At 43.2% G+C, this 26491-nt stretch overlaps 2 protein-coding genes across 3 annotated transcripts in view; one reads left to right on the top strand and one right to left on the bottom strand.

The window, feature by feature from the left end:
• Positions 1–26491, bottom strand: part of KTI12 (KTI12 chromatin associated homolog) — a 69615-nt gene that overhangs the window by 37072 nt on the left and 6052 nt on the right. Inside the window, exons 2-4 of one of the 2 annotated variants that reach the window (XM_063449435.1) lie at positions 23534–23694; positions 3007–3058; positions 615–667 (exon numbers count right to left, since the gene is read on the bottom strand). In XM_063449435.1, coding sequence (XP_063305505.1) covers positions 615–667; positions 3007–3058; positions 23534–23681 — 253 coding nt within the window. In that variant the 5' untranslated portion in view covers positions 23682–23694. Of the gene's footprint in view, positions 1–614; positions 668–3006; positions 3059–23533; positions 23698–26491 lie in introns of both variants that reach the window. The other variant, XM_063449434.1, reaches the window with a different exon arrangement.
• On the top strand, positions 6884–8219 carry LOC134603449 (putative tyrosine carboxypeptidase MATCAP2). The gene is made up of 2 exons (XM_063449433.1): positions 6884–7977; positions 8152–8219. The coding sequence occupies exon 1, from the start codon at positions 6884–6886 to the stop codon at positions 7832–7834; it is 951 nt and encodes a 316-aa protein (XP_063305503.1). The 3' UTR covers positions 7835–7977; positions 8152–8219.

Below are 26491 nucleotides of genomic sequence, written 5' to 3'. Positions count from 1 at the left end.
ACTGTCTAGAATAAGGCAAAGCTCGTTATTGAGAAACGATGTCTAGACCTCTTGCCAAAAGGATATGACTCCATTATCACTGCCTTACTGCTATAAAACGTAGGCCAGGTCAGATAAATGCTTTATGGTGACTAGATCACTTCAAAACACTGAATGACATTGAAAAGCCTTTACACGCCTATTCCTTGCAATTAAAAAACAAAACTTACAATTATTAAAGAAATATAACAAAAAAATATACAAGGCCCGAAAACCAGAGTTTAAGATACTGTTAAATATAATATCACGAGTTATAAGGTGCATGCATAGATATCAAAGCAATGTATCGACCTACATCGGGTAATTTGTCCAGCTGAAATACGGTTTTCTTAGACCAAAAACAGTGAAATTAAAGTTATATTAACAGGTTATATACTGCACAAATATGTATATACTGTAATTATAAAAAAAAAAAAAAACTCCTTAGAAGGTGGATTATTATCAGACTATTATTGCTGTCCAGAGTGGAGAGATTCACACTGATAATATTGAAGTATAATGGTTTAATCCCCATCAGCCCCATTCTCACCCTGTACCGAATGGTTAATGTTCTACAATTTTCCACAACTAGTCACCTTTAATGTAGTTAAGGGAATCCAGGATCACAACATCTTCTTTATTTAACTGCCTGCAACAAACAGGAAAAACAAATGCATGAAATATTCAGCATATATTTTCCAATTTTGCAAAAAGAGACAAATATTGCAACAGAAAACATGCATTTTATAGTACCCTGTCCACTCATTGGAAATATTACAAGAAAATAAAATAAAAAAAATGATTGTGGTGATCCACAAAGTATATTACAGTAAGAACAGACAGGAAGGTTAAAACACTAAACATTTAAAATGTGAGATTTGCTTCAAATAACAAGCGTGTAATATTTTTTTATTACTATTATTGATTTATTTTTAAAATTATAATTAACCCCGGACGGAGTCAACTGTACAAGTTCTGATCAAAACAAACCAAAAATTTTACTATACGTCTTTTCATCTTAAGTGCACCCACATTTCAACTGTAAAGGCCAAAACACTGCAATAACATACCATTTAGAAACATAGAATGTGACGGCAGATAAGAACCATTCGGCCCATCTAGTCTGCCCAATTTGCAAAAATAGACAACCCAGGGAAATCAAACTGGGGAATGTCCAGTCTTGTTTAGCAGCCAATTGGGCAAAAACCCTGACCAAAGTTAGTGTTCATTTTTGTTTTTATAACCACTTATCCTTTGCAGTTAACAATCATAAATCAGGACAGAATTACTTAAAGTTTATTTTCTTCGGCCTTAGGGGACAGTTTCAATTTTAATTATATTTATATACCGTATATACTCGAGTATAAGCCGACCCGAATATAAGCCGAGGCCCCTAATTTTACCCCAAAAAACTGGGAAAACTTATTGACTCGAGCATAAGACTAGGGTGGGAAATGCAGCAGCTGCTGGTAAATTTCTAAATAAAATTAGATCCTAAAAAAATTATATTAATTGAATATTTATTTACAGTGTGTGTATATAATGAATGCAGTGTGTGTATATAATGAATGCAGTGTGTGTATGAGAATGCAGTGTGTGTGTATGAGAATGCAGTGTGTGTGTATGAGAATGCAGTGTGTGTGTATGAGAGCAGTGTGTGTGTATGAGAATGCAGTGTGTGTGTATGAGAATGCAGTGTGTGTGTATGAGAATGCAGTGTGTGTGTATGAGAATGCAGTGTGTGTGTATGAGAATGCAGTGTGTGTGTATGAGAATGCAGTGTGTGTGTATGAGAATGCAGTGTGTGTGTATGAGTGCAGTGTGTGTGTATGAGTGCAGTGTGTGTATGAGTGCAGTGTGTGTATGAGTGCAGTGTGTGTATGAGTGCAGTGTGTGTATGAGTGCAGTGTGTGTATGAGTGCAGTGTGTGTATGAGTGCAGTGTGTGTGTATGAGTGCAGTGTGTGTGTATGAGTGCAGTGTGTGTGTATGAGTGCAGTGTGTGTGTATGAGTGCAGTGTGTGTGTATGAGTGCAGTGTGTGTGTATGAGTGCAGTGTGTGTGTATGAATGCTGTGTGTGTGTATGAATGCTGTGTGTATGAGTGCAGTGTGTGTGTATGAGAATGCTGTGTGTATGAGTGCAGTGTGTGTGTATGAGAATGCTGTGTGTATGAATGCAGTGTGTGTGTATGAATGCAGTGTGTGTGTGTGTATGAGTGCAGTGTGTGTATGTGTGTGTGTAATGCAGAGTGTGATGCAGAGCCTTGGTGGGGGGTGGGCATTTTTATTTTTTAATTATTATTTTAATATTTTTTTTGTTTCATTACATTTTTTATTATTATTTTATTTTTTATTTTATTATTATTTTTATTTTATTATTTTTTTTATTTTTTTTTATTATTATTAATATATACAAATTTTTTCGTCCCCCTCCCTGCTTGCTAGCTGGCCAGGGAGGGGGGCTCTCCTTCCCTGGTGGTCCAGTGGATGGGCACTGTGTAGGAGGGGGCTGTGGGGGCTGCAGAGAGATGTTACTTACCTTTCCTGCAGCTCCTGTCAGCTCTCTCCTCCTCCGCCGGTCCGTTCAGCACCTCGGTCAGCTCCCAGTGTAAATCTCGCGAGAGCCGCGGCTCTCGCGAGATTTACACTGTGAGCTGACAGAAGAGCTGAACGGACCGACGGAGGAGGAGAGAGCTGACAGGAGCTGCAGGAAAGGTAAGTAACATCTCTCTGCAGCCCCCACTGTCTGTATTATGGCAATGTAAATTGCCATAATACAGACTCTGACTCGAGTATAAGCCGAGTTGGGGTTTTTCAGCACAAAAAATGTGCTGAAAAACTCGGCTTATACTCGAGTATATACGGTATATATTATTATTGTGGTGGACAGTACAGAAAAATTACAGTTGAACAAACACATATCGAGAATTTAACAGGAAACGTTGAATTCCTTAAAGTAAAAAACAGATGTGTAATTATTGGTCTAACCTTTCAACGGCGGATCTCAGAGCTCCACGGATCTCCTTCTCTTTTTTGGAATCTAGAATATAAATCAATAAATTAACTTTTTTTTTTTTTTTTAATTATTTATTTATATAACAAATTAAATTGTTATATGAATTATACAAATGTTAAAAACCAACCCCCAAAAAAGTTATGAACATTCTGTATATCAATACATCTTAAACAATAATGAGAGTTAGTATTCTAAATAGCTATGATATCAGAAGTATAGACTGCCCAGTTTTTATTTAATAGAAGAGGATATTCTCAAGCCAACACAAAAATTGACTGATCACTGCAGGATCGATAAATGGTACAATTTTAGTGATGCAAATAGGAAACGACCTAGTGCTAAAATACACATTTATTAATAACTATAATTAAATGTGTTGCAAAAATATTAATGGTGAATGATATACCTACCAAAAGGTTACGGTGCTAATAATATGAAATAACATTTAAAAATATTTGGCAAATATAGCAATAGGTAATCTTAAGTGGTAGGTCAAGCATACATCAATGCCGTTTAGACAGCTTTTTAAAAATATATTTCTCTACAACCAGGTGTATAATTTCTCAAGTATTCCATCATACACTGATCAGCCACAACGATAAAACCACTGACAGCGGAAATGAATAACATTAGTTATATCGTTACAATGGCACCTGTCAATGGGTGAGATATGTTAGGCAGCAAGTGAACAGGTAATTCATGAATTTCATGTGTTGAAAGCTGGAAAAGTCTCAGTGACTTTGACAAGGGCCAAAAAGTGATGGCTAGACAACATGGTCAGAACATTTCCATAACGGTAAATCTTGTAGGGTGTTCCCAGTATGCAGTGGTTAATACCTACGAAAAGTGGTGCAAGGTATTATAATCGATGAAACGGCATCAGGGTCATGTTTGCCCAACGCTCATTGATGCATGTGCGCAGTGAAAGCTAGTCTGTCTGGCCTGATCACACAGGAGAGCTTAATGCTGGCCATGATATAAAGGGGTTAAAACACACAGTGCAGCGCAGTTGGCTGCATATAGGGCTGCGCAGCTGCAGGCTGGTTAGAGTGCCCATGATGACCTCGGTCCATTGGCGAAATTGCATTCGGTGGGGACGCGAGTGTTGCGGAGCTCAGTGCTCAGGCTGAGTACCTCCATCTGTAGTCCCTTCATCTGGAGAAAATTGCATGTCAGGGATTAGAGCCCTTTCCCAGAAATTAGACGACACATAGTATAGGGTACAACAACAACAGTTTATTGTCACCAGCCATACTTATAGGGACAACAACAAAGGGGTAAACAACTTGAACAAAAGGTTACAGTCCCAGCACCACTGTGTCTGAGCGATAATTCAATAAAACACTGCTGGCTTAAATCCCCAGAAAACGGGGTGTCGTATAAACATTAGAAATCATAGATTTTATATAATTTATACACACAAATTATATATCCCAGAACAGGTCTTGCTCCCCCAAGCAATGTGTCCAAAAAGAGATCGGATCGGATGTACCAAGCCCGAGAAATCGTCAAGTAAAGTTTGACCGGGCTGAGGCTACATCCCGATCCGGTGCAGTGTTCCAGGCTTATGCCACTAATGGCCAGTCAGTGAAAACGTGTTCCTGGCTTAGGAAAAGGGGGCTTCCAGTGAGCGATTATCTTTTGTCCCCCTCCCTACCTTCCTTACAAAAAGAACATGCATTACTTAAAGGGACACTATAGTCACCAAAACAACCTTAGCTGAATGAAGCAGTTTTGGTGTATAGATCATGCCCCTGCAGTCTCACTGCTCATTTCACTGCCATTCAGGAGTTTAATCACATTGTTTATGCACCCTAGGCACACCTCCCTGTATGTGACTTACACAGCCTTCCTAAACACTTCCTGTAAAGAGTCATCTAATGTTTACATTTCCTTTATTGCAAATTCCGTTTAATTTAAAATTTGTTATCTCCTGCTCTGTTAATAACTTGCTAGAACCTGCAGGGGCCTCGGATATGTAATTAAAGTCCAATTTACAGAGTAGGAGATAAACACTTTTAAATTAAGTTACATCTGACTGAAAATAAAATATTTTTTCCATGCAGGCTGCATCAGTCACAGCCAGGGGAGGTGTGGCAAGGGCTGCATAAACAGAAACAAAGTGATTTAACTCCTAAATGGCAGTGAATTGAGCAGTGAAACCTGAGAGGCATGATCTATACACAAACCAATTCATCATTAAGCTAAAGTTGTTTTAGTGACTATAGTGTCCCTTTATCACTGGTGCTGCTAGAGTCTACACAAACCAAAGTTTAAACATAATACACCAATATGGCTCACTGCGCACACAGAAAAGATTTCAAGCATTTTTATATACAATATAAGACTATTTATCTATAATATAAGACTATATTAAAAACACCAATTTTATATTCACTATATGGGGATTTAGACACATATGGCTATATGGCGTTTAATAGGATACTCTAAGCACCAAAACAATTTGAAACATAGAAACATAGAAACATAGAATGTGACGGCAGATAAGAACCATTCGGCCCATCTAGTCTGCCCAGTTTTCTAAATACTTTCATTAGTCCCTGGCCTTATCTTATAGTTAGGATAGCCTTATGCCTATCCCACGCATGCTTAAACTCCTTTACTGTGTTAACCTCTACCACTTCAGCTGGAAGGCTATTCCATGCATCCACTACCCTCTCAGTAAAGTAATACTTCCTGATATTATTTTTAAACCTTTGTCCCTCTAATTTAAGACTATGTCCTCTTGTTGTGGTAGTTTTTCTTCTTTTAAATATAGTCTCCTCCTTTACTGTGTTGATTCCCTTTATGTATTTAAATGTTTCTATCATATCCCCCCTGTCTCGTCTTTCCTCCATGCTATACATGTTAAGATCCTTTAACCTTTCCTGGTAAGTTTTATCCTGCAATCCATGAACCAGTTTAGTAGCCCTTCTTTGAACTCTCTCTAAGGTATCAATATCCTTCTGAAGATAGGGTCTCCAGTACTGTGTACAGTACTCCAAGTGAGGTCTCACCAGTGTTCTGTACAATTTGAGTTAAAATAAACTGGTTTGGGGGTATAGACTGTTTCCCTGCAGTCTCATTCCCCAATTTGTGGCTATTAATGAGTTAGTTTGTTAATGCAGTCCTAGCCACACCTCCCCTGTCTGAGACTCACACAGCCTCACTAATACTTCCTCAAAAAGAGTGGGAAATTATATTGCTTCACATATTGCACGTTAGTTTTACACTCCTTGCCAGAGATCTCTGGGTGATGGGAGAGAGCAAGAAGTGATGTCACTTCCTCTCCCTGCCTCTCCCATCACACAATGTGCAGTGCAGGAGGGCAAGCGGGAGACCTGGCAAAGAGACCAGGTAATGCTACCAAAATCTCGCTGGAGGGGGGGGGAACCACAGAACCTTAATGATCTTCTCCATAGTCTGACATCTTTCCAGAATAGCAACCTTTCGGTCCCTATTCCCAAAACAAGGAACCCCAGCACTAACTGCTCAAAGAATATTTCAGTCAATGAGAGACAGACAATGCTCACAAACAAACCGTAAATCAATTTGGAGAGGGAACACGTCTTACCCAGCATGACACCTAGTAATGTGTCAGTCTCCACATGCCCATCTTCTGCCAAAATGAACCTTTTGAGTCCTACCTCAAAAACAAGGAATCCCAGTAACTCCTCAAAGAATACTTTGGTTAATGATATACAGGAAAATCTCACACACAAAAAACCCCAAAAATATTCGTAGATGAAACACTTCTTACTCAGCTTCACGGAAGGTAAAGTGTCGCTGGCCTCTACACCTCCAGAAAAGTAACACATTGCTAAGAAGGAGTGTTTTATACCCATAACAATGAAGCTTTCAAATTTGCAAGAAGGTAAGAATGCATTTTTCAAATCACATTTTACATACAATCCTCAATTTAAATATACTGATCCTGCATCTATCTTATCCAGGCACCGCCAAACTTCCAACAGATTTGTTGGAGTTGCTATTGATATTGTAGAGGAAACACTCCAGAAATATGGCAATTCTGACATACTTGAACAAGCTACTGGATGCAATCTTCTACCAAAGAAAGATCAATCATCGTGGGAAAAAAAGAGTGAAGGATGTTATGACGAGATTGCTGTTAATCTCACTAAAGATGTCATTTCACAAGGCAGTATGGGAAATGTGAACAAGAAACCAACAATGGCAATTAATGCCTGCATGGCACGAGATCTGTGGCTACAAGGGATTGGAACTCATTATTTTAGAACATTCAACAACAGCCTCCAACCCTGGAGTAACAGCAAAGGTTGTGAAAAATATGGTCTGAAATCAGCAAACCTGGCAGAAGAAGGCTGCATCCACAGCCTTTTATTTTACCCTGCTCTCTCTTTGTGCCAGCATGCCCTCCTGTACTTGACCGACTACCAAGCTAGCTCTATGTCCTTCAGTGAACTATTTGAGCATTTGGAAATATTTGTCAAAGACCCACATACCAGGTGGCATTACTGTAAAGGGACAAAGGGGGGCTTGACAGACACTTCTCAGCCAGGCGGTTGCAATAAGGATCAGGTGTATCTTGAAGGAGTTCTGTACATTCTAAAGCACAGGCATACCATAGATTTCAATCTTTTAATGTCATTGGGAAAGGTTTCCTACGAGGACATAGACCATCTTAAAAACAGTGCCATGCTTACAGATCCAAGGATCCCTCAGTTTCTCCAGGACAGGAACCGGTACACGAAGTGTCTGGAGAAGATAATGATGGTCAATGGACTAACAGACACTTTACTAAAAACGCTTATTTATTGAGCATGGAGCAATATAGAGCATCGGACAGTTTTACATCAAGTAGTACTTTCAATTACTTTCACGGTACAATGACCTGGCAAAATCTGGCTACCTGCCATGAGTTGTTGAATCCCTACCTGCCAGCCCACCTTCACTGCTATTCGGTAAGTATACTGTTTACATGTACCTCTCTTTCCAACGGCGTCATTTACAATATTTTCTTACAGTGTAAACGGTCAGTTACATTTTTAGCACCCTTTTGCTTTTTTATGCATTGTATTTGGTGTCTTGGTCTCTAATCCTTTTTTATTTATTTTTTTAAATACCAGTTCTACCAGTCTACCTTCAGCTTGACATATGCCAGAGCGAGATGCAGTGGAAATCCTGAAAATTCAGCCACATCCAAGTGCACCATTAGGTAGAGCCTACTAGAGCCGGAAGGTTAAAGAGAAAACACAAATATGTCTCACTGCACACACAGAAAATCTTTCAAGCATTTTTACACCTGTTTTTAATATAAGGCTATATATTAAAGACCTCAATTTCATACTTAAAGTATAGGGATTTAGACACATATGGCTATATGGTGTTTAATGTAATAGTCTAGGCACCACAACAATTTTACCTAAATAAGCTGGTTTGGGGGTATAGATCGAGTCCTTGCAGTATCACTGCTCAATTCTTGACTATTTAGTAGTTAATCATGTTGTTTATGCAGCCCTAGCCCCAACTCTCCTGTCTGAGATTCACACAGCCTCACTAATACTGCCTTTAAAAAGAATGGAAAATTAATTTGCTAAACATATTGTTGTTTTTTTTCTTCCTAGAATATCTTATGCTCCGTTAATAGCATGCTAGAGCCTTCAACAGCCTCCTGCGTGTGATGTAGTTGTTTTGGTGCTTAGAGTATTTCTTTAAGCCGACCACTTTTAACAGAGTGCGTCAATATCGATGGGCTTAAATCAGTTAAAATAAATAAATAAAACCGTGTAATAATGTTTTATGCCATTTTTGTAAATTAACACTTTTTTGCCCCTTTTGTCAGAGAATAGGAGACCCCAGCTACACCCTCTATATCTGAATTCCAGAAAGTTCAATGCAGGAGAGGGAGCCAGACAAATTCTGGTATTTACTTTTTTATTACTGGCATTTATGAAGCGCCAACATATTCCGCAACGCTGTACAATTGTGAAAAAGATAATACACTATAAACAGAGCAATACAAAAAGTAAAGAGGGCCTGTAGGCAAAGATCTATCACCTGAAGAGCTTTTATACAGATTACTTTGCTAGATAGCCCATGAGCTTACAATCTAAAGGTTAAACTGGGGAGATGAGACAAGAGGTAGCAGGGGAATTTGGAAGTGATGGCAGACAGAATTAATAGTATAATTGCAGTAACTGGTAACAAGTGAGGGAAATGAGGAGGTGAATGAATAACTCTAAACAGCTGGAAGAACATGTTGTATAGTTAGAAGGAACTAAGGTGGGCGGGAGGAGGGACGGGCGTATGGGTAGTGCTTAGTAGTTAAAGGGAATCTCCAGTGCCAGGAAAACAATCCGTTTTCCTGATACTGGAGGGTCCCTCTCCCTCCCACCCCCCAATCCCTGGTTACTGAAGGGGTGAAAACCCCTTCAGTCACTTACCTGAGGCAGCAGCAATGTCCCTCGCCGCTGTCTCCTCCTCTGCGCCGCTCCTCCTCTTCATTGCATCGGCCAGTGGGCGAGACTGATCCCGCCCACCGGCCGAGGAGACCCAATGCGCATGCGCGGCAATGCCGACATGCAATGTTAACGGAGAAGGAAAACATAAAGAAAGACAATGAAAATGCTCATGGGTACCAACGAACATTGCCCAGATTGCCTGGTCTAGAACATGGACAAGGACACAAGATCTGTGATACTGGAAATATTTGAACTTGGCTATATGGACCATTTCTCAATTCTACATTTGTTCCTGTTTTTAACACCAATCATTTTAATTTATTTTAAGACAGATCTCGGTACTCTTTTACAAAATAAATAAATAAAAATAATAATAATTTTGCTTGCTTAATAAGTTAAAAAAAAATTATTCATAAATACCCATGTTTGTATTGGGATTACTTTCTGAATGTATGGAAATGCATACAGTATATAGGTCAATATATTTTAGGTGGGAGGAAAACATAATTTGATATAAAAATATTAGAAATATAAATAATATCACAGACAGAAGAAATACGAATTTCTGACGTGGCATCTACTGGTTATAACATAATAACTGTCACGGTAATATACCCCAACACGCAGGAATAGTTCACAGTCAAGAGACAAGAAACAGTGTTCGTCTTACCGGACCTTAGAATGGCCGGACTAGGACGAGAGAAAGACAGAGTCAGAACAAGCCGAGGTCAAGGGAACTGAGAGACAGCGTAACGTAGAACAAGCCGAGGACTGGTACACAGAGGACAAAACAGCGGATAAGCAAGCAAGGATAAGGAGAGAGCGGAGTCAGGAACAAAGCCAAGGTCAAGCACCAAAAAACCAACTGAACGATACAAGCACTAAAGGGAACTGGACAGAAACCACGATAGGGCAAAGAGCAAGGGAAACAGGTGAGTATAAATACCCTTAAGGTTCACTTTGATTGGCCCCTGTCATATCCACGCCCCCAAAACGTGAGTGTATGGGGAATGTGGCCTGACAGGGGCCAATGGGAGACTGATTCTAATTTAGTCTCCCACTGTCCCTTTAAGAGCGCGCCCGAGACGCGCGGCGCGCTCTTAGTGTCGGGCGGGACATGTGACTGCTTCTCGCGGTCACTGCCCGCCTGACTGATCCCATCGTTGGCTGAGCCGCGCGCGGCTCGTGCAGGAGCAGGACCGCGCGCGGCGAGAAGGGAGGACCCCGGCCGGCCCCTGGAGAGGGTAAGTACCGCTACAGTACCCCCCCCTGAAGACACGCCCACCGGGCGGGGAGGAGCAGGCCTGGCAGGAAAACGAGCGTGGAAAGAACGCACAAGGCGAGGAGCGTGAACAGCGTCAGCGGAAATCCAACTGCGTTCCTCAGGCCCATAGCCCTTCCAATGTACCAGATATTGGAGGCGACCCCGAAGCAAGCGAGAGTCAATTACAGCCGCCACTTCAAACTCCTCATGGCCCTCCACCGAAACCGGAGGAGGAGGGGGGACATACCGAGTAAAACGGTTGCACAGGAGGGGTTTTAACAAGGAGGTATGAAACACGTTAGGAATGCGTAAATTTTTTGGAAGATCCAATGCATATGAGACAGGATTAACCACATGCAAGATACGAAAAGGACCAATAAAACGAGGGGCCAACTTCATAGAAGGCACACGAAGACGAATATTGCGAGTAGAAAGCCAAACCCGGTCTCCCACAGCATAGGATGGAGCCGCCCTGCGATGCTTGTCAGCGTGAACCTTCTGGCGAGCAGCTGAGGCCACCAAAGAACACTGAACCTGCTCCCAAGTATTACGTAGACTAGCCAAATGTTCGTCCAGAGCTGGCATGCCCTGTAAGGAGAATGCAGCTGGAAGAACCACGGGATGCCGGCCATAAACAACGTAAAAAGGGCTGTTACCGGAGGATTCATGAGCAGCATTATTACGAGCAAACTCAGCCCAAGGAAGCAGGTCAGCCCAATTGTTCTGATGGTGGGACACGAAACAGCGAAGATACTGCTCCAGAGATTGGTTGGCACGTTCAGCAGCTCCATTAGACTGGGGGTGGTAGGCTGAAGAAAACGAGAGGGAGATACCCATCTCTGCACAAAACGCTCTCCAGAATCTGGAAATAAACTGGCTACCCCTATCGGACACGATCGAAGTGGGAATACCATGCAACCGAAACACCTCCCTGGCAAAGATAGAGGCAAGTTCCTTGGATGATGGCAATTTGAGAAGAGACACAAAATGAGCCATCTTAGAAAAACGATCCACAATCATCAGGATGACAGTTTTACCATTAGAGGGAGGTAATTCAACAATAAAATCCATGGATATATTGGACCATGGCCTCTCGGGTATGGGCAACGGATGCAACAACCCACAAGGAACTCTGTGGGAGGACTTCATACTGGCACAAGTGCTACAGGCATTAACGTAATCGGTGACGTCCTTGCGCAAGGAAGCCCACCAGAAATATCTAGAAACTGCTGAGACTGTCTTAGAAATACCAGGGTGTCCAGCAGTTCTAGTGTCATGATATAATGACAAGATGTCTCGTCTCTCTGGTATATCAACGAATAGCTTATCAGCAGGCCTCTCCTCAGGAGCCAAGTTTTGTTTAGCCTGAATAGTTTGTAAGAGAGAAGACGAAATAGAAAGAACAGTAGTCGCTATTATTCTGTCAGGCGGAATGACAGGGGTAACATCGACCTCGAGTTTGTCAGTAGTCTCGAATTGTCTGGACAGAGCGTCAGCTTTAGTATTACGATCACCCGGTCTGTAAGTGATTATGTAATTAAAACGAGACAAAAAGAGAGACCACCTGGCCTGCCTAGAAGACAATCTTTTTGCTTCACTAAGGTATGAGAGGTTTTTGTGATCCGTTAAAATGAGGATAGGATCCCTGGTACCCTCTAGCAGATGTCTCCATTCCTTGAGCGCCAAAATGATAGCAAGGAGTTCGCGATTGCCTACATCATAATTCCTCTCTGCTTTGGACATCTGTCTGGAAAAGAAGCCACAAGGGTGTAACGGCTTTTCAGGTGAATCTCTTTGAGACAAGATAGCACCTACCCCTATCTCAGAAGCATCAACCTCAAGAATAAAGGGCAGTGAAGGGACAGGATGCTGTAAAACAGGAGCAGAGGCAAATGTAGCTTTCAAGAATTCAAAGGCCTCGAGTGCTTCTGGTTTCCAGACATGAGTATTACCATCCTTCTTGGTCATTCTGGTTATAGGCGCTACAATGGCAGAAAATCCTTTAATAAAACGCCTATAATAATTAGAGAACCCCAGAAAACGCTGAATGGCTTTCAAACCCTGGGGCAGAGGCCATTCCATAATGGCAGACAGTTTCTTGGGATCCATACGAAAACCCTTGGCAGAGATTATATAACCCAAGAATTGGACTTCAGATTGATCAAATGAACATTTTTCGAGTTTGCAATAGAGACCGTTAACCAGAAGAGTTCTCAATACTAATTTAACATGCATGTGATGAGTCTGTAAATCATTAGAATAAATTAATATGTCGTCCAAGTATACTATAACGAATGTATGTATAAATTGACGTAGGACATCATTAATAAATTCTTGAAAAACTGCTGGGGCGTTACAAAGACCAAAGGGCATCACAGTGTACTCGTAGTGGCCACTCCTGGTATTGAAAGCAGTCTTCCACTCGTGATCCTTTTTGATACGTATGAGGTTGTAAGCACCCCTAAGGTCCAATTTAGTAAAAACTGTGGCCTGTTTAAGCCTATCAAAAAGTTCTGTGATCAAAGGTATGGGGTACGCATTTTTGACGGTGATTTTATTAAGGCCCCTATAGTCAATACAAGGCCTTAATTCGCCATCTTTCTTAGACACAAAGAAGAACCCAGCCCCTGCCGGGGAAGAGGATCTTCTTATAAATCCCTTCTCTAGAGATTCCTTGATATATTCCTCCATAACCAGATTCTCCTGAGGAGATAAAGGATATATTCTCCCTTTGGGAGGCATCGTACCAGGTAATAAATTAATTGCACAATCGTAAGGCCTGTGAGGTGGCAATCTTTCAGCCTCCCTTTTATCAAAAACAGATTTAAGAAACAGGTACTGAGAGGGTATGACCGTAGGCACGGGAGGAATATGAGTAGAATTCAAAGGGGTGACTTTAACAACACAAGACTCTTGGCAAGAATCACTCCAAGAAACTATTTGTCCTGACTCCCAATCAATGGTGGGATTATGAGTACGTAACCAAGGATACCCTAACACGAGGTGAGAGGTAGGAGAAGTAATGATCTGAAACCGAATGGTCTCAGAGTGTAACACCCCTGTAGACATATGTAGGGGAACAGTCTCATGTGTGATAATTGGAGAGCATAATGGTCTACCATCTATGGCCTCAACGGCCAAGGGTGTCTCCTTCTCTCTGGTGGGTATGTTATTCTCCTTGACAAAACTGGAATCAATAAAGTTTTCGGCCGCTCCGGAATCAACCAGGGCTAGTATATTCCCTGCTATGCAGTCACTATCAAGGTGCAGGGAAACAGGAAGAAGTAACTTATTAAGAGGCAATTGTGAGGACTGTGATGTCACACCCAAGGCCAGTCCTCTATACGGTCTTAGGTGCGATAGTTTCCCGGACGCACGGGACATTCTTGTCTCATATGACCCCTCCTACCACAATAAAGACAAAGTCCCTCCTTTCTCCTATAAAGCTTTTCAGCGTCGGTAAGTTTAGCAACCCCTAACTGCATAGGTTCCTCCTCAGAACCTTTAGATCCCTCGGGAGTCTCAGCTCTAGGGGAGTTAAAGGGAACAAAATGTCTATTTCTGGACCTGGTATATAACCTGTCACGGATCCTGTTATCTATATCGATAAGATAGTCAATCAGGTCCTCCAGGGGTACAGGGAGGTCCTTAGCTGCTACCTCATCTAAGATAGTATCAGACAGACCTTCCATAAAGGCAGTAGTAAGGCCATTATTAGTCCAATCTACCTGTGAGGCAAGGGTCCGGAACTGAATAGCATAATCGGCTACAGATTTAGATCCTTGCTTTATTCTCATTAATGCCCTGGCGGCATTTTTTGACCTTTTAGTCGTGTCAAATGTTCTACGGAACGCTGTGAGGAAGCTATTGAAGTCGTGTACCATAGGCCCATTAGCCTCCCAAATAGGATTTGCCCATTCTAGTGCCTTATCCGTAAGCTGGTGCATAAGAAAACCCACCTTAGATCTGTCAGTGGGAAATGAACGTGGGTACATTTCGAAGTGGAATTCCACTTGATTAAGGAATCCCCTACATGTCTTAGCGTCCCCTCCATACCTAGGTGGCAGGGTTAGATGTGCAGAAGCATTAGACATATTAGCTGTGTCCGGTATAGGGTTTACAGGAGGCGTAGGTACAGGTACCGGAACAGATCTGGATAACAGTGTCTGGATGGCTTGAGCCATTTGATCCATACGGTGATCCTGTTCTGCGAATCTAGCCTCATGAGTGGCCATCTGTTGACCTAAACCTGCGGGGTCCATGGCCCTATCGTAATGTCACGGTAATATACCCCAACACGCAGGAATAGTTCACAGTCAAGAGACAAGAAACAGTGTTCGTCTTACCGGACCTTAGAATGGCCGGACTAGGACGAGAGAAAGACAGAGTCAGAACAAGCCGAGGTCAAGGGAACTGAGAGACAGCGTAACGTAGAACAAGCCGAGGACTGGTACACAGAGGACAAAACAGCGGATAAGCAAGCAAGGATAAGGAGAGAGCGGAGTCAGGAACAAAGCCAAGGTCAAGCACCAAAAAACCAACTGAACGATACAAGCACTAAAGGGAACTGGACAGAAACCACGATAGGGCAAAGAGCAAGGGAAACAGGTGAGTATAAATACCCTTAAGGTTCACTTTGATTGGCCCCTGTCATATCCACGCCCCCAAAACGTGAGTGTATGGGGAATGTGGCCTGACAGGGGCCAATGGGAGACTGATTCTAATTTAGTCTCCCACTGTCCCTTTAAGAGCGCGCCCGAGACGCGCGGCGCGCTCTTAGTGTCGGGCGGGACATGTGACTGCTTCTCGCGGTCACTGCCCGCCTGACTGATCCCATCGTTGGCTGAGCCGCGCGCGGCTCGTGCAGGAGCAGGACCGCGCGCGGCGAGAAGGGAGGACCCCGGCCGGCCCCTGGAGAGGGTAAGTACCGCTACAATAACATACAAGATTAGGAAAACATCAATTAAAATATTTTTTACTAAGGCACTGTTTATGGTATGCTAACTTTGTACATGGAAAATATAAATGAAAGCCAAAAATTAATAAACAATAATAATTACCTGCACATCTGCATATCCCAAATCTGTATACATATTTCAATAACAGTTAGTCTCTATGGTCTACCCAACTTCACTCCCTACATAGAACAAGGGAAAACCATAGAGACTAACTGTCGCTTGTAAACACTGTCTGACCCAAGGTGGATGTATATGGCCGACGGATCCGGTCATGTAATACATTAAAAAAAAAAAATCTATTTTCTTTTCAAAGCTTGATGAAAGTATTGAATTAAAAAAATAGTTCTGGAGGTGACAGTTGTCCTTATTAGGGGCTGTGTCTCTAGTGAGTGTGTCTGCATATATCTGCACTAATTAAAGATTTCATTAATATGTGATTTTGTGGAGCTTTTTTTATGTTCTTTTAAATATGAATTTGATTCGAATTTTGGAGTAATTGAAGGAATTAATCGATGTATAGAGAGAGCACCAAGCCTCTATATTATGTTAAGCTCCTGTTTGCTGCTTACTCTTGGTTATATTTCTATTTTCCCTAACCACAGTAACAAAAATAAATTTGGGATAATGAGAAAAACCGTTCTAAGAGAAAGAAAGAGTGGTTAGGAATCTGGAAAGACGACTGCACATATATTATATCGTTAAATAGAAGGTGCCATGTTCACAATTAATGGCTTTTAAACCATATACTCTGGGTTTCTTGTATTCTTCAATTTAGACCAAGTAAAACCCATTTAGTGCACGAGATCAAAATCGGGCCCTATTGTAATCCAATGCAGAAAGAGTACAAACATTACCCGGATGGAGTAATTAGTATTTCAAACTCTGCAATACTGCGTTTCACGCTAAGCTTTGTCACATGAGCCAACGACATTTCACACTCCTATGAATCTCTTAGCAACAATGAGCCGCACTGCCACTCTCCCACCTACAAATTTCTGTGTCACAAAGACGTGGAAGACAGTAACTTCAATACACAAAGTGCAATACCATACACAGTAAAAAGCTATTTAGATGAGGACTTGAATTGTATTCAGGCAAACTGCCAGTGTTTTCAGAATCAAGGGACAATCTTTGATCAGAAAAGTTATAAATTTTTATATAAATTTAAGAAGACGTATTTAGATCAGTGTACTAGCGTTGCACTAGATCCCAAGAGAATCTATTGTACCAGACTGTAAGCTCTTGGGCGCCAAAGACTAAACTCTGCATCACTTGAAGTGCATTTAGGGACACTATAGTCACCTGAACAACTTTAGCTTAATGAATAGTTTTGGTGTATAGAACATGCCCCTGCAGCCTCACTGCTCAATCCTCTGCCATTTAGGAGTTAAATCCCTTTGTTTATGAACTCTAGTCACACCTCCCTGCATGTGACTTGCACAGCCTTCCATAAACACTTCCTGTAAAGAGAGCCCTATTTAGCATCCAGCATCCTCAACGATAAGCCAGTAAAAATGATAGAAACATATATTCAAGTCATTAGTGGCCTAGATCTAACAAAAAGAGGTCTACATTTAATATAACTAATATTCTAAGTCCAATATATGAAACTAAGAGTGATATGTGGACACATAATTTATGTTTTCTGCAATGCAAGTCACCTCACCGAGCAATTTAAATGTCTTTTTTTTTTTAATAACATTAAAGATACACTTAAAGAGCTTAATGTAGTAGTTCTGGTGTCAATATCCTGACCCTGCAGGCTTTTCAATGTAAGCGATGCCTTTTCAATAAAGGACAGTGTTTACATTTGTGTCTTGTAACACCTCCAGTGGCAGTCACTCAAACGGTCACTAGAAGCACATCCTATCTCAGTGCTGAACAGTGTGCAGGACTGGCATTCAGCATCTCCACGCTCTGCATGGAGTCGCTGTACATTCCCCAGAGAGATGCACTGACTCAATTCTATGAGGAGATGCTGATTGGTGCAGTGTGGCGTTTTACCGCACATGCACAATTGCCTCCCAATGCTTTTCTATGAGAAAGCATTGGATTGGCTGAAATCATGAAGATTGATGATCTCAGCCATGGAGGCGGAGCCAGACACTGCAAGATTGGTGCGGCGTGGGAGAAAAGGTGAGTAAAAGTCACCCTTTCAGTGCGACAGGAGCAGGGCAGGTTATTTAAAATGCCACATGAGTACTATAGTGTCAGGATTACACGTTTGTATTCCTGACAATATAGTATTTCTTTAAAGTGTACCTATCATAGTACACACAAATGTAAGAGGAAAAGAAAATATCTACAATGAATATTTCATATAAAACTAAACTATGATCTCTTTCTACTTCTGTATTATTTCTACAGTTGGTATTGACCCCGCTGTATTTTTCAAATATACACAAATAAAGTTAAAGGATCACTATAGTGTCAGGAAAACAAACTCGTTTTCCTGACACTATGTCATCCTTGGGGGACCCTCACGGCACCCCTCCCGCTGGGCTAAAGGGGTTAAAGCCCCTTCAGCCACTTACCTATATCCAGCGCCGGGCTCCCTCGGCACTGGTGACCTCTCCTCCCCTGCCGACGTCAGCTCCCGAGTGGAGCCGCGCGGGCATTCTAACAGTCCATAGGAAAGCCTTTCTCAATGCTTTCCTATGGACGTTCTGTACACTGGATGCGAACTTTGCATCCAGCTTCACAGAAGCGCGTCTAGCAGCTGTCAGGAAGACAGCCACTAGAGGTTCGATTAACCCTGCAATGTAAACATAGCAGTTTCTCTGAAACTGCTATTTTTACATGTGAAGGGTTAAAACCTGAGGGACCTGACACCCAGACCACTTCATTGAGCTGAAGTGGTCTGGGTGACTATAGTGTCCCTTTAAACAGCAGTGATTGTATATAGAGTAGACCTCAACACGCTTGCCTAAACTGTAGAAACCAGGGCCAACAGTAAGGAGGCAAGCTCATTTTTATTTTCCTATATTTTACCAGTATTGACAAAAGTAAAAATTAAGTGAATTGAAACATCAAATTATTTAAAAGAAATTGCAGAACTAAACTCTCTTTCCCAAAAACGTCACAATAACAGAGAACACCCAAATAAAGCATTATGCAATGCGCAAAATAATGAAAATATATTCCCGATATTAGTGCACACACATCTTTGTGAATTACACACACAAGAAATGTTATGTATAAACAATATCATTCTCAAAAAATATTAATATAGTATTTTTTTTTGCATAAACCAAATCATAAAACAGATGGTGATTGTTATTTAATAATAAATTAACATTTTCGGGGGACGGAGCCTGACTACCAAGCGGACTAGACGTGCATGTCGAGAGCTCCTGAGTCTGAAGCCAAGATTCTGGGTCTAACGCCTGACCATCCGATCACATCGACTGCTAAACGCAATATTCGTGACAAGGAGACTGCACTGCAACTGGAGATACCCGACACATGGCTCTCCAGGGCTGGGCGGACCAAATCGAGACCTGCGGGTGGGAGCCGAGGAGAGACGGCCGCTCTCCTGGTTCTCTGGCTAACAAGGGGGCACTCCCAAATCACCTCCCTCCCCCCCCCCCCGGACCGGTGGGGGTTATCACGGTCCTCAAGGACCCAAGCTGCCTCAGTCACGGACGCTTCTATGAGCCCTGCGAAACTCCCCAGCCACACGGGAAAGGAGTCGCTCAAGATGGCGGAAGCACCAGGCTCCACAACACGAGGTCTGACACTGCCACAACCTGTCTTAGCAGGCCCTGAGGCCAATGCAACGGACACTCTGGGAGCCATATTTGACAAGTTTTGGGCCATGCTGCTCAACCGTGCAAAGCAAGCAACGGTCACACAGGAGCCCGATAAGGAAGACCGAGCATGCAATAAGGAGCAATAAGGCCTCCTGTGGGCCGACAGCTACCCCACACTAATCCAACTACACTAAAGCGACGAAAGCCGTGGAAATAAGGCAACTGGCTGAGACAGCGAGTCGCGGACAGACGTCCTGCTCACCGCTGCCATGAAGTACCGAACCCCAACGTACCACCACCTGTCCTGGGCAACATGGAGAAACCACTGCAGCCACCTCTGAGCTGCTCCCCAGGCCATCCGGGGCTAGGCGTCTCCTCACCAAACAACAGAGCCGCCGCCTGGCAGGTCACCACCATGCTGGACAGTCCGGTAAACCCTGTGGGCATAGGCTGAAAGAGATCCACCCGAGTGACATGTGGAGCTGGGCCCATCTTTATACAATTAACCTCTTCACGGGACATTGTAACAGTCAGCAGAATAAGGCTCAGATACCCACAATTAGTGTGTACATCGTTCATACTTTTGCTTTAATTTTGTATGTACCAGCTTAGCCATGTTATGATTTCATAAGCACTTTTTCTTTCTTGCATCGCTTCAACTTGAATAAGTGCCCATAACCTTTCTCAGCAGGATTAACCTGCGATCAGCAGCCTGCCATTGAATACCCCCACTATGTGTCTGCTTAGGTTTGGGCAGGGCCGGCGCTACCTGTTAGGCGGACTAGGCAGCCGCCTAGGGCGCCCCTTGGGAAGGGGCGCCGCCAGGAGCGCCGGCCCCCCTAATGCTGCAGCCGCCAGAGTGCTCTGCAGAGAGCCTCAGGCGGCTGCAGCTTTGCCCGGGCTGGTGCATCCATGAGGGCGCAAGGCCCGGGCGCAGCATGAGGAGAGGGGCTGACAGGAGGGAAGCGCTCAGCGCTCCCTTCTGTCACTCCCTCACTGTAGCGTGGCCGAGCCCTGTATGGTCCGCCAGTACAGGGAGCATCTGTCTCCTGTACCCGACCGGACTAACAGGAAGTGCACACTGAGTGTGCACTTCCTGTTAGTCCGGCCGGGTACAGGAAACAAAAGCTCCCTGTACCCGCGGACCATACAGAGCTCGGCCACGCTACAACACAGGTAGGGGAGGGGGAAGAAAGAAACAGGGAGGGAGGGAGGGGGAAGAAAGAAACAGGGAGGGAGGGAGGGGGAAGAAAGAAACAGGGAGGGAGGGAGGGGGAAGAAAGAAACAGGGAGGGAGGGAGGGAGGGGGAAGAAAGAAACAGGGAGGGAGGGAGGGGAAGAAAGAAACAGGGAGGGAGGGAGGGAGGGAGGAAGAAAGAAAGAAACAGGGAGGGAGGGGGAAGAAAGAAACAGGGAGGGAGGAAGGGAGGGAGGGGGAAGAAAGAAACAGGGAGTGAGGAAGGGAGGGAGGAGGAAGAAAGAAACAGGGAGGTGGGGGGAAAGAAACTAACAGGGAGGTGGGGGGAAAGAAACTAACAGGGAGGTGGGGGGAAAGAAACTAACAGGGAGGTGGGGGGAAAGAAACTAACAGGGAGGTGGGGGGAAAGAAACTAACAGGGAGGTGGGGGGAAAGAAACTAACAGGGAGGTGGGGGGAAAGAAACTAACAGGGAGGTGGGGGGAAAGAAACTAACAGGGAGGTGGGGGGAAAGAAACTAACAGGGAGGTGGGGGGAAGAAACTAACAGGGAGGTGGGGGGAAAGAAACTAACAGGGGGGAGGGGGGGAAAGAAACTAACAGGGGGGAGGGGGGGAAAGAAACTAACAGGGGGGGGGAGAAACTAACAGGGAGGGGGGGGAGAAACTAACAGGGAGGGGGGGGAGAAACTAACAGGGAGGGGGGGGAGAAACTAACAGGGAGGGGGGAGAGAAACTAACAGGGAGGGGGGGAGAAACTAACAGGGAGGGGGGGGAGAAACTAACAGGGAGGGGGGGGAGAAACTAACAGGGAGGGGGGGAGAAACTAACAGGGGGGGGGAAACTAACAGGGGGGGGGGGAGAAACTAACAGGGAGGGGGGGAGAAACTAACAGGGAGGGGGGGGAGAAACTAACAGGGAGGGGGGGGAGAAACTTACAGGGAGGTGGGGGGGAGAAACTTACAGGGAGGTGGGGGGGAGAAACTTACAGGGAGGTGGGGGGAGAAACTTACAGGGAGGTGGGGGGGAGAAACTTACAGGGAGGTGGGGGGGAGAAACTTACAGGGAGGTGGGGGGAGAAACTTACAGGGAGGTGGGGGGGAGAAACTTACAGGGAGGTGGGGGGGAGAAACTTACAGGGAGGTGGGGGGGAGAAACTTACAGGGAGGTGGGGGGGAGAAACTTACAGGGAGGTGGGGGGAGAAACTAACAGGGGGGAAACTAACAGGGAGGGGGGAGTGACAGGGGAGGGAGGGGGAATGAGAGTAACAAGGGAGGGGGGAGAGATTGACATCCATCTCACACACACACACAATGCACCCCTTACACACAAAGACAATGAACCCCTTGCACACAGAAAAACACACAATGCATTACACACAATGCATTACACACAATGCATTCCTTACACACACTCAAAGCACCCCTTACAGACTCACACACTTCATCCCTTACATACACAGAAACACACCTTGCAGCCCTTACACATACAAACACAGATTCACACAATGCATTCCTTACACACATATCAGGACATCCCCTACACACTCCACACCCTGTGAACAAACTCATTGGTGGAACATGAAGGTGGACCCTGGGACCCAGACCTTGAGCTGTGTAAAGGGCCCCAAAAAAATGGAGCTGCTTCCCGTTCTCCCAGAACATTGATTTTTGTGACCACAGTTACAAACAGCCTCCAGAGATCCTGTTCTACAGCAGACCAGTGGAGCCAGACTGCAGCTAGAGCCCATCATCATCCTAATCTGCTTGTAAGTAGGCAATCTAGGATATTATTCGTGGCACTAATCTCTAATTTACCTCACATTAAAGAAACACTATAGTCCCCAGAACCACTGCAGCTTAATGTAGTGGTTCTGGTGTCTATAGCCTGTCCCTGCAGGCCTTTTAATGTAAACACGGCGGCACTAGCGTTAGTTAACATGGCAGGTCATATGGGTGGGGCATTGTGATGTCACGAGGGGGGGGGGGGGGGGGGCGGCAAACTTTACTTTTGCCTAGGGCGACAAAAATCCTTGCACCGGCCCTGGGTTTGGGTAATATAATCTACACCAAAGGAAATCGTGCAGTAACTCAGTCATAGAAGGTACTCTATTAGCTAATACTTGCAATGTTTACGATTGTATTTCATAAGCCTAGCAGAAATAGTCCCCTAATTTTGAGCACAAATGCATGAGTCCAGCTCTCAGACGTGCTGGAATCACTATCTCAGCCACAACCATGCCACTAGTTTATTCAGAATAAATAACCTGCCGAAAAAGGGCATTAGTCGAGCGGTCCCACACAAGCCCTCTATTGACCAGCATGGCATAAAGGCGATGCAGGACTGTCTTGTTGCTCCAAATCCTGATGCAGAGCTAGTTAGCCTAGCCACACGGATGTCTTTGGACGCCATTTAATATATAGCTAACCGTGGCTGCAAACGCGAGCAGATTCTGGGTCCTTAACTAAACGTGTGTCAATAACCAATATGTTTTCTCTTTACACTAGTTATTTTAGCTAAATCTCACTTTGTTGGATTAAATGTTTAGCTAAGCTTACACATAAAAAAAAAATGTGCAAATTATCACGGCACTGTCTAACCTATGTGACTCCTGAGATACGCTGTTGTGGCATCTGTTGATATGTCTGTAACCTCCCGCACAACAAAAATAAAGAATTAAAAAAAAAAAAAAAAAGCATTGTATTCACACAAAGTGAATAAACAATAGATTATGGAAGCAAGCAGTTTAGGGAATTGGTAGATTAAGGTAAAATTGGTTTATAATTCCCTTTATGGAATTAGAATGCCCATATTGTGACTATGATTGTACAGACAATGGCAGTGTTATATAACCATGCATAAAACATTCATAGCATCTCCCTGTACCTGCATAAATGGCATTCTTCTCCAATTCAAGGATACAGTCCCCAATGATATGAACTTTTCTCCCACTTTCATCTAGATGTTTCTGCAGCTCTTGGGCTCTACGAGTCTTCCCACTGCAGGGAAATCCACAAAGGACCACCAGAGGCATTGCTACAAATAGTCTGCTGCAGGATGCGAAACGATGAGACATGAATGTAAACAGTTTTCCACTAAACCATGACTTACTAAAAATTAACAACAGAGAGGCAGATCTTACATTTCACATCACCTGCTTGCAAAGACTTCTCATTGAGCTACATTGGGAAGCCTTTGATTGGAGAGCCTCAAAAAGTCTGGGAGGAGTTAGAAGGGGAAGGCTTGCAAAAGCTTCAGAGACCTGCAGCTTTTGCAAGGTATTTTAGATACACCCCCCAATGGAAAAAAAAAAAAACCTATTTAAATACATGTTTTTTTAATTATATTCTTGTATTTTCACTTATGCAATTTTTAAAAAGCATATGATGATGTTTAGATATTGTGCTAGCAAATTCATAGTTTGAGAGAAAGGCCTATTTAAAAATAGGTTTTACATTCACTTCTCAGTCAAATCTTCTGCATAGACTTTGCTCCAATGATTTGACGGACAATCGAGAGGAAACATGCACTTCCATAGGAGGACCTTCGGCTCTCCCACGCATAGCAACCAAAGCGCATGCTCTGTGGTTGCTATGGAAATTCCATAAACAGCGTTGCTTGTGTTGACTAGAGAATACATTAAGACGTCAAGGTCAGCATGTTGGTGTCACTAAGGTGGTTTGCTCTGATTGGGGAAGTGTTCTTAAGCAGGTCAAATAAAAAAAGACCAGAGGAGGAGCCAAGGATGTGTGTTACACGAAGAGGTATGGCGGATAAATCTAGTATTTTCCACTGAATACATAATTTATCTCTATGATATATGATGTATTCAATGCGTTTGGGGCTAATTTAGTCACAATTAATTTTTTTTTTTACAAGTTAATTTTAAGCCTGCAATGTTTTCAGTTCAGTAATTTTGGTCTTAAAGGACAACACTATTTAAAATTATGGTTTTTTTTTTATTCCTTGTATTTCTTAATATTTTAAAATTCTGGGACCACATTAGGGATAACACAAAGCGCCATAGCCACTTAAGCCACTGTGCTAGTTATGTGGGGAAGAGTGCCCTGGTACTGCCCCTGAATAGTTAAAAATGGGATCCACAGCTGCATACCAAATGGCTGTGGCAAATTGTGCCTGTGACGGACCCTCCGGTCACCTAATTCAGATACATGTCTGCCCAACTTTCACCCTCTCTAAAATGACTATTATTACAATGAGCTGACCCTCTATCCCATGTCTCCCAACCCAACCAGACTTGTCCGCTGTCCCAGATCCACCCTTTACCAACCATGGAGCCGCTGAGACACGGTGCGCCTGCCCGGGATTAACTCTTCTGGAACTCTAAAGTGAACTGAGGAGTCACCATGGTCAGTTGAAACTTAAATCAAATCAAAGATCTCTCTGCCCCTGGACCAGCAAACAGGGTGCTTTTTGGAGGGTTAGCAGAGGGGGTGATGAGGCATCAAACGACACCAAGGACTTGGGGGAGCTCCATGTACACACAGAAAGCGCTGTTTTTAGGTTAACGGGGATCTCTACCCAGCACTCTGGAGCCCTGTGCTGGATTGGAGGCTATTAGCGTAATGCTGAACTTTGAACTTCCATCTAATTCGGGCTATCCATATTGGATCCGGGTGTTTTTTTGACAGAATGGGTGCTCCAGAGAGACCTTTATGGGGATATATGACATATGGGGGTGCTTGGTTATATTCTGTATGTCATTTGCTTTCTGAGACAGATAATTAGTTTAACTGAGAGCTGACTCAATTATCTCCCAGACACAGAGGCACCTGAGCGGGCTTGTGTTACAGTGAATGGAGACCCCATGTTGAGGGTCTGTGTATAAATTTGTGTGCTTTGATCTGATAAAACTGTTATTCTTCACTAAGTCTCGATTAGTGCTTGGGTGAGATGGTTGTAAGTTACGCAGGAGGGTATAATCACTCTGGAGCTACAAACACCGGGAACGGACAACCTAGGCTGTAGTAACCCATCCTCTGGAGGGTATACCACCACAGTGCCAACCGAATGCTTCTTGTTAAAGAGAGCACTGGATGCACAGCTAGTGACAACTACTGAATCTATTTTAGTATGACGTCCATAGTGCTTGTCTTAATTACAGCCAATGAGGGCTTCATTATAGCAAAATGTACACTATGTTGTACATGAAAACAATGCAGTTTCTAAAAAAACAAGACTACTGGGGGAACATAGATGTCCCAAAATGACTCAATTAGAGTGAAGTTATTTTGGTGCTTAGCCTGTCACTTTAAATTTGTAATTTAACTTGCATTAGTAAAACTTCACAATAATCCTATTTAGTCAATAATTACGTAACAGGTGATTTCCTGACCATTTACAAACCAATAAATAAACCTTGCCTATTAATTCAGACTCCCTTGTGACTGACTGACCAGTAATTGTAGATTATACTAGCTTTAGTGTAACTATAATCTTAAATTTTATTAATGACAGGAGGCGAATATTTGCTTAAGTCTCTCTTTACTAGAACTCCACAGCAGCACATTAACATAGAGAGATAAACACCAAAGACAAAAACATAAGGTATCTATATAAGGCTCCTCCTAAGCCACCATTTCCTCTTTCACGCTGCGACAAAGTAACACAACAATAACAATTACTAAATAAAGACATTTTTTTAACATAACAAAGAATGCCATCTGGAAAAAACTTCGGATAATGGATGAACTTGATCTTCATCCTGCCAAACAGCCGATTCTATGAACTGAAGTCGAACCTTTAAACTGAAACGAAATAAACAGAGTCGAAAGTGATTAGTGAACGAAATGTACTGATAAAACCGAAATCCCACGATCCAGT

The sequence above is a fragment of the Pelobates fuscus genome, chromosome 3 (assembly GCF_036172605.1).
Source record: "Pelobates fuscus isolate aPelFus1 chromosome 3, aPelFus1.pri, whole genome shotgun sequence".
Lineage (NCBI taxonomy): Eukaryota > Metazoa > Chordata > Amphibia > Anura > Pelobatidae > Pelobates > Pelobates fuscus.
The sequence above is the reverse complement of the archived record's forward strand: the minus strand, read 5'-3'. Positions and strand labels throughout refer to the sequence as shown.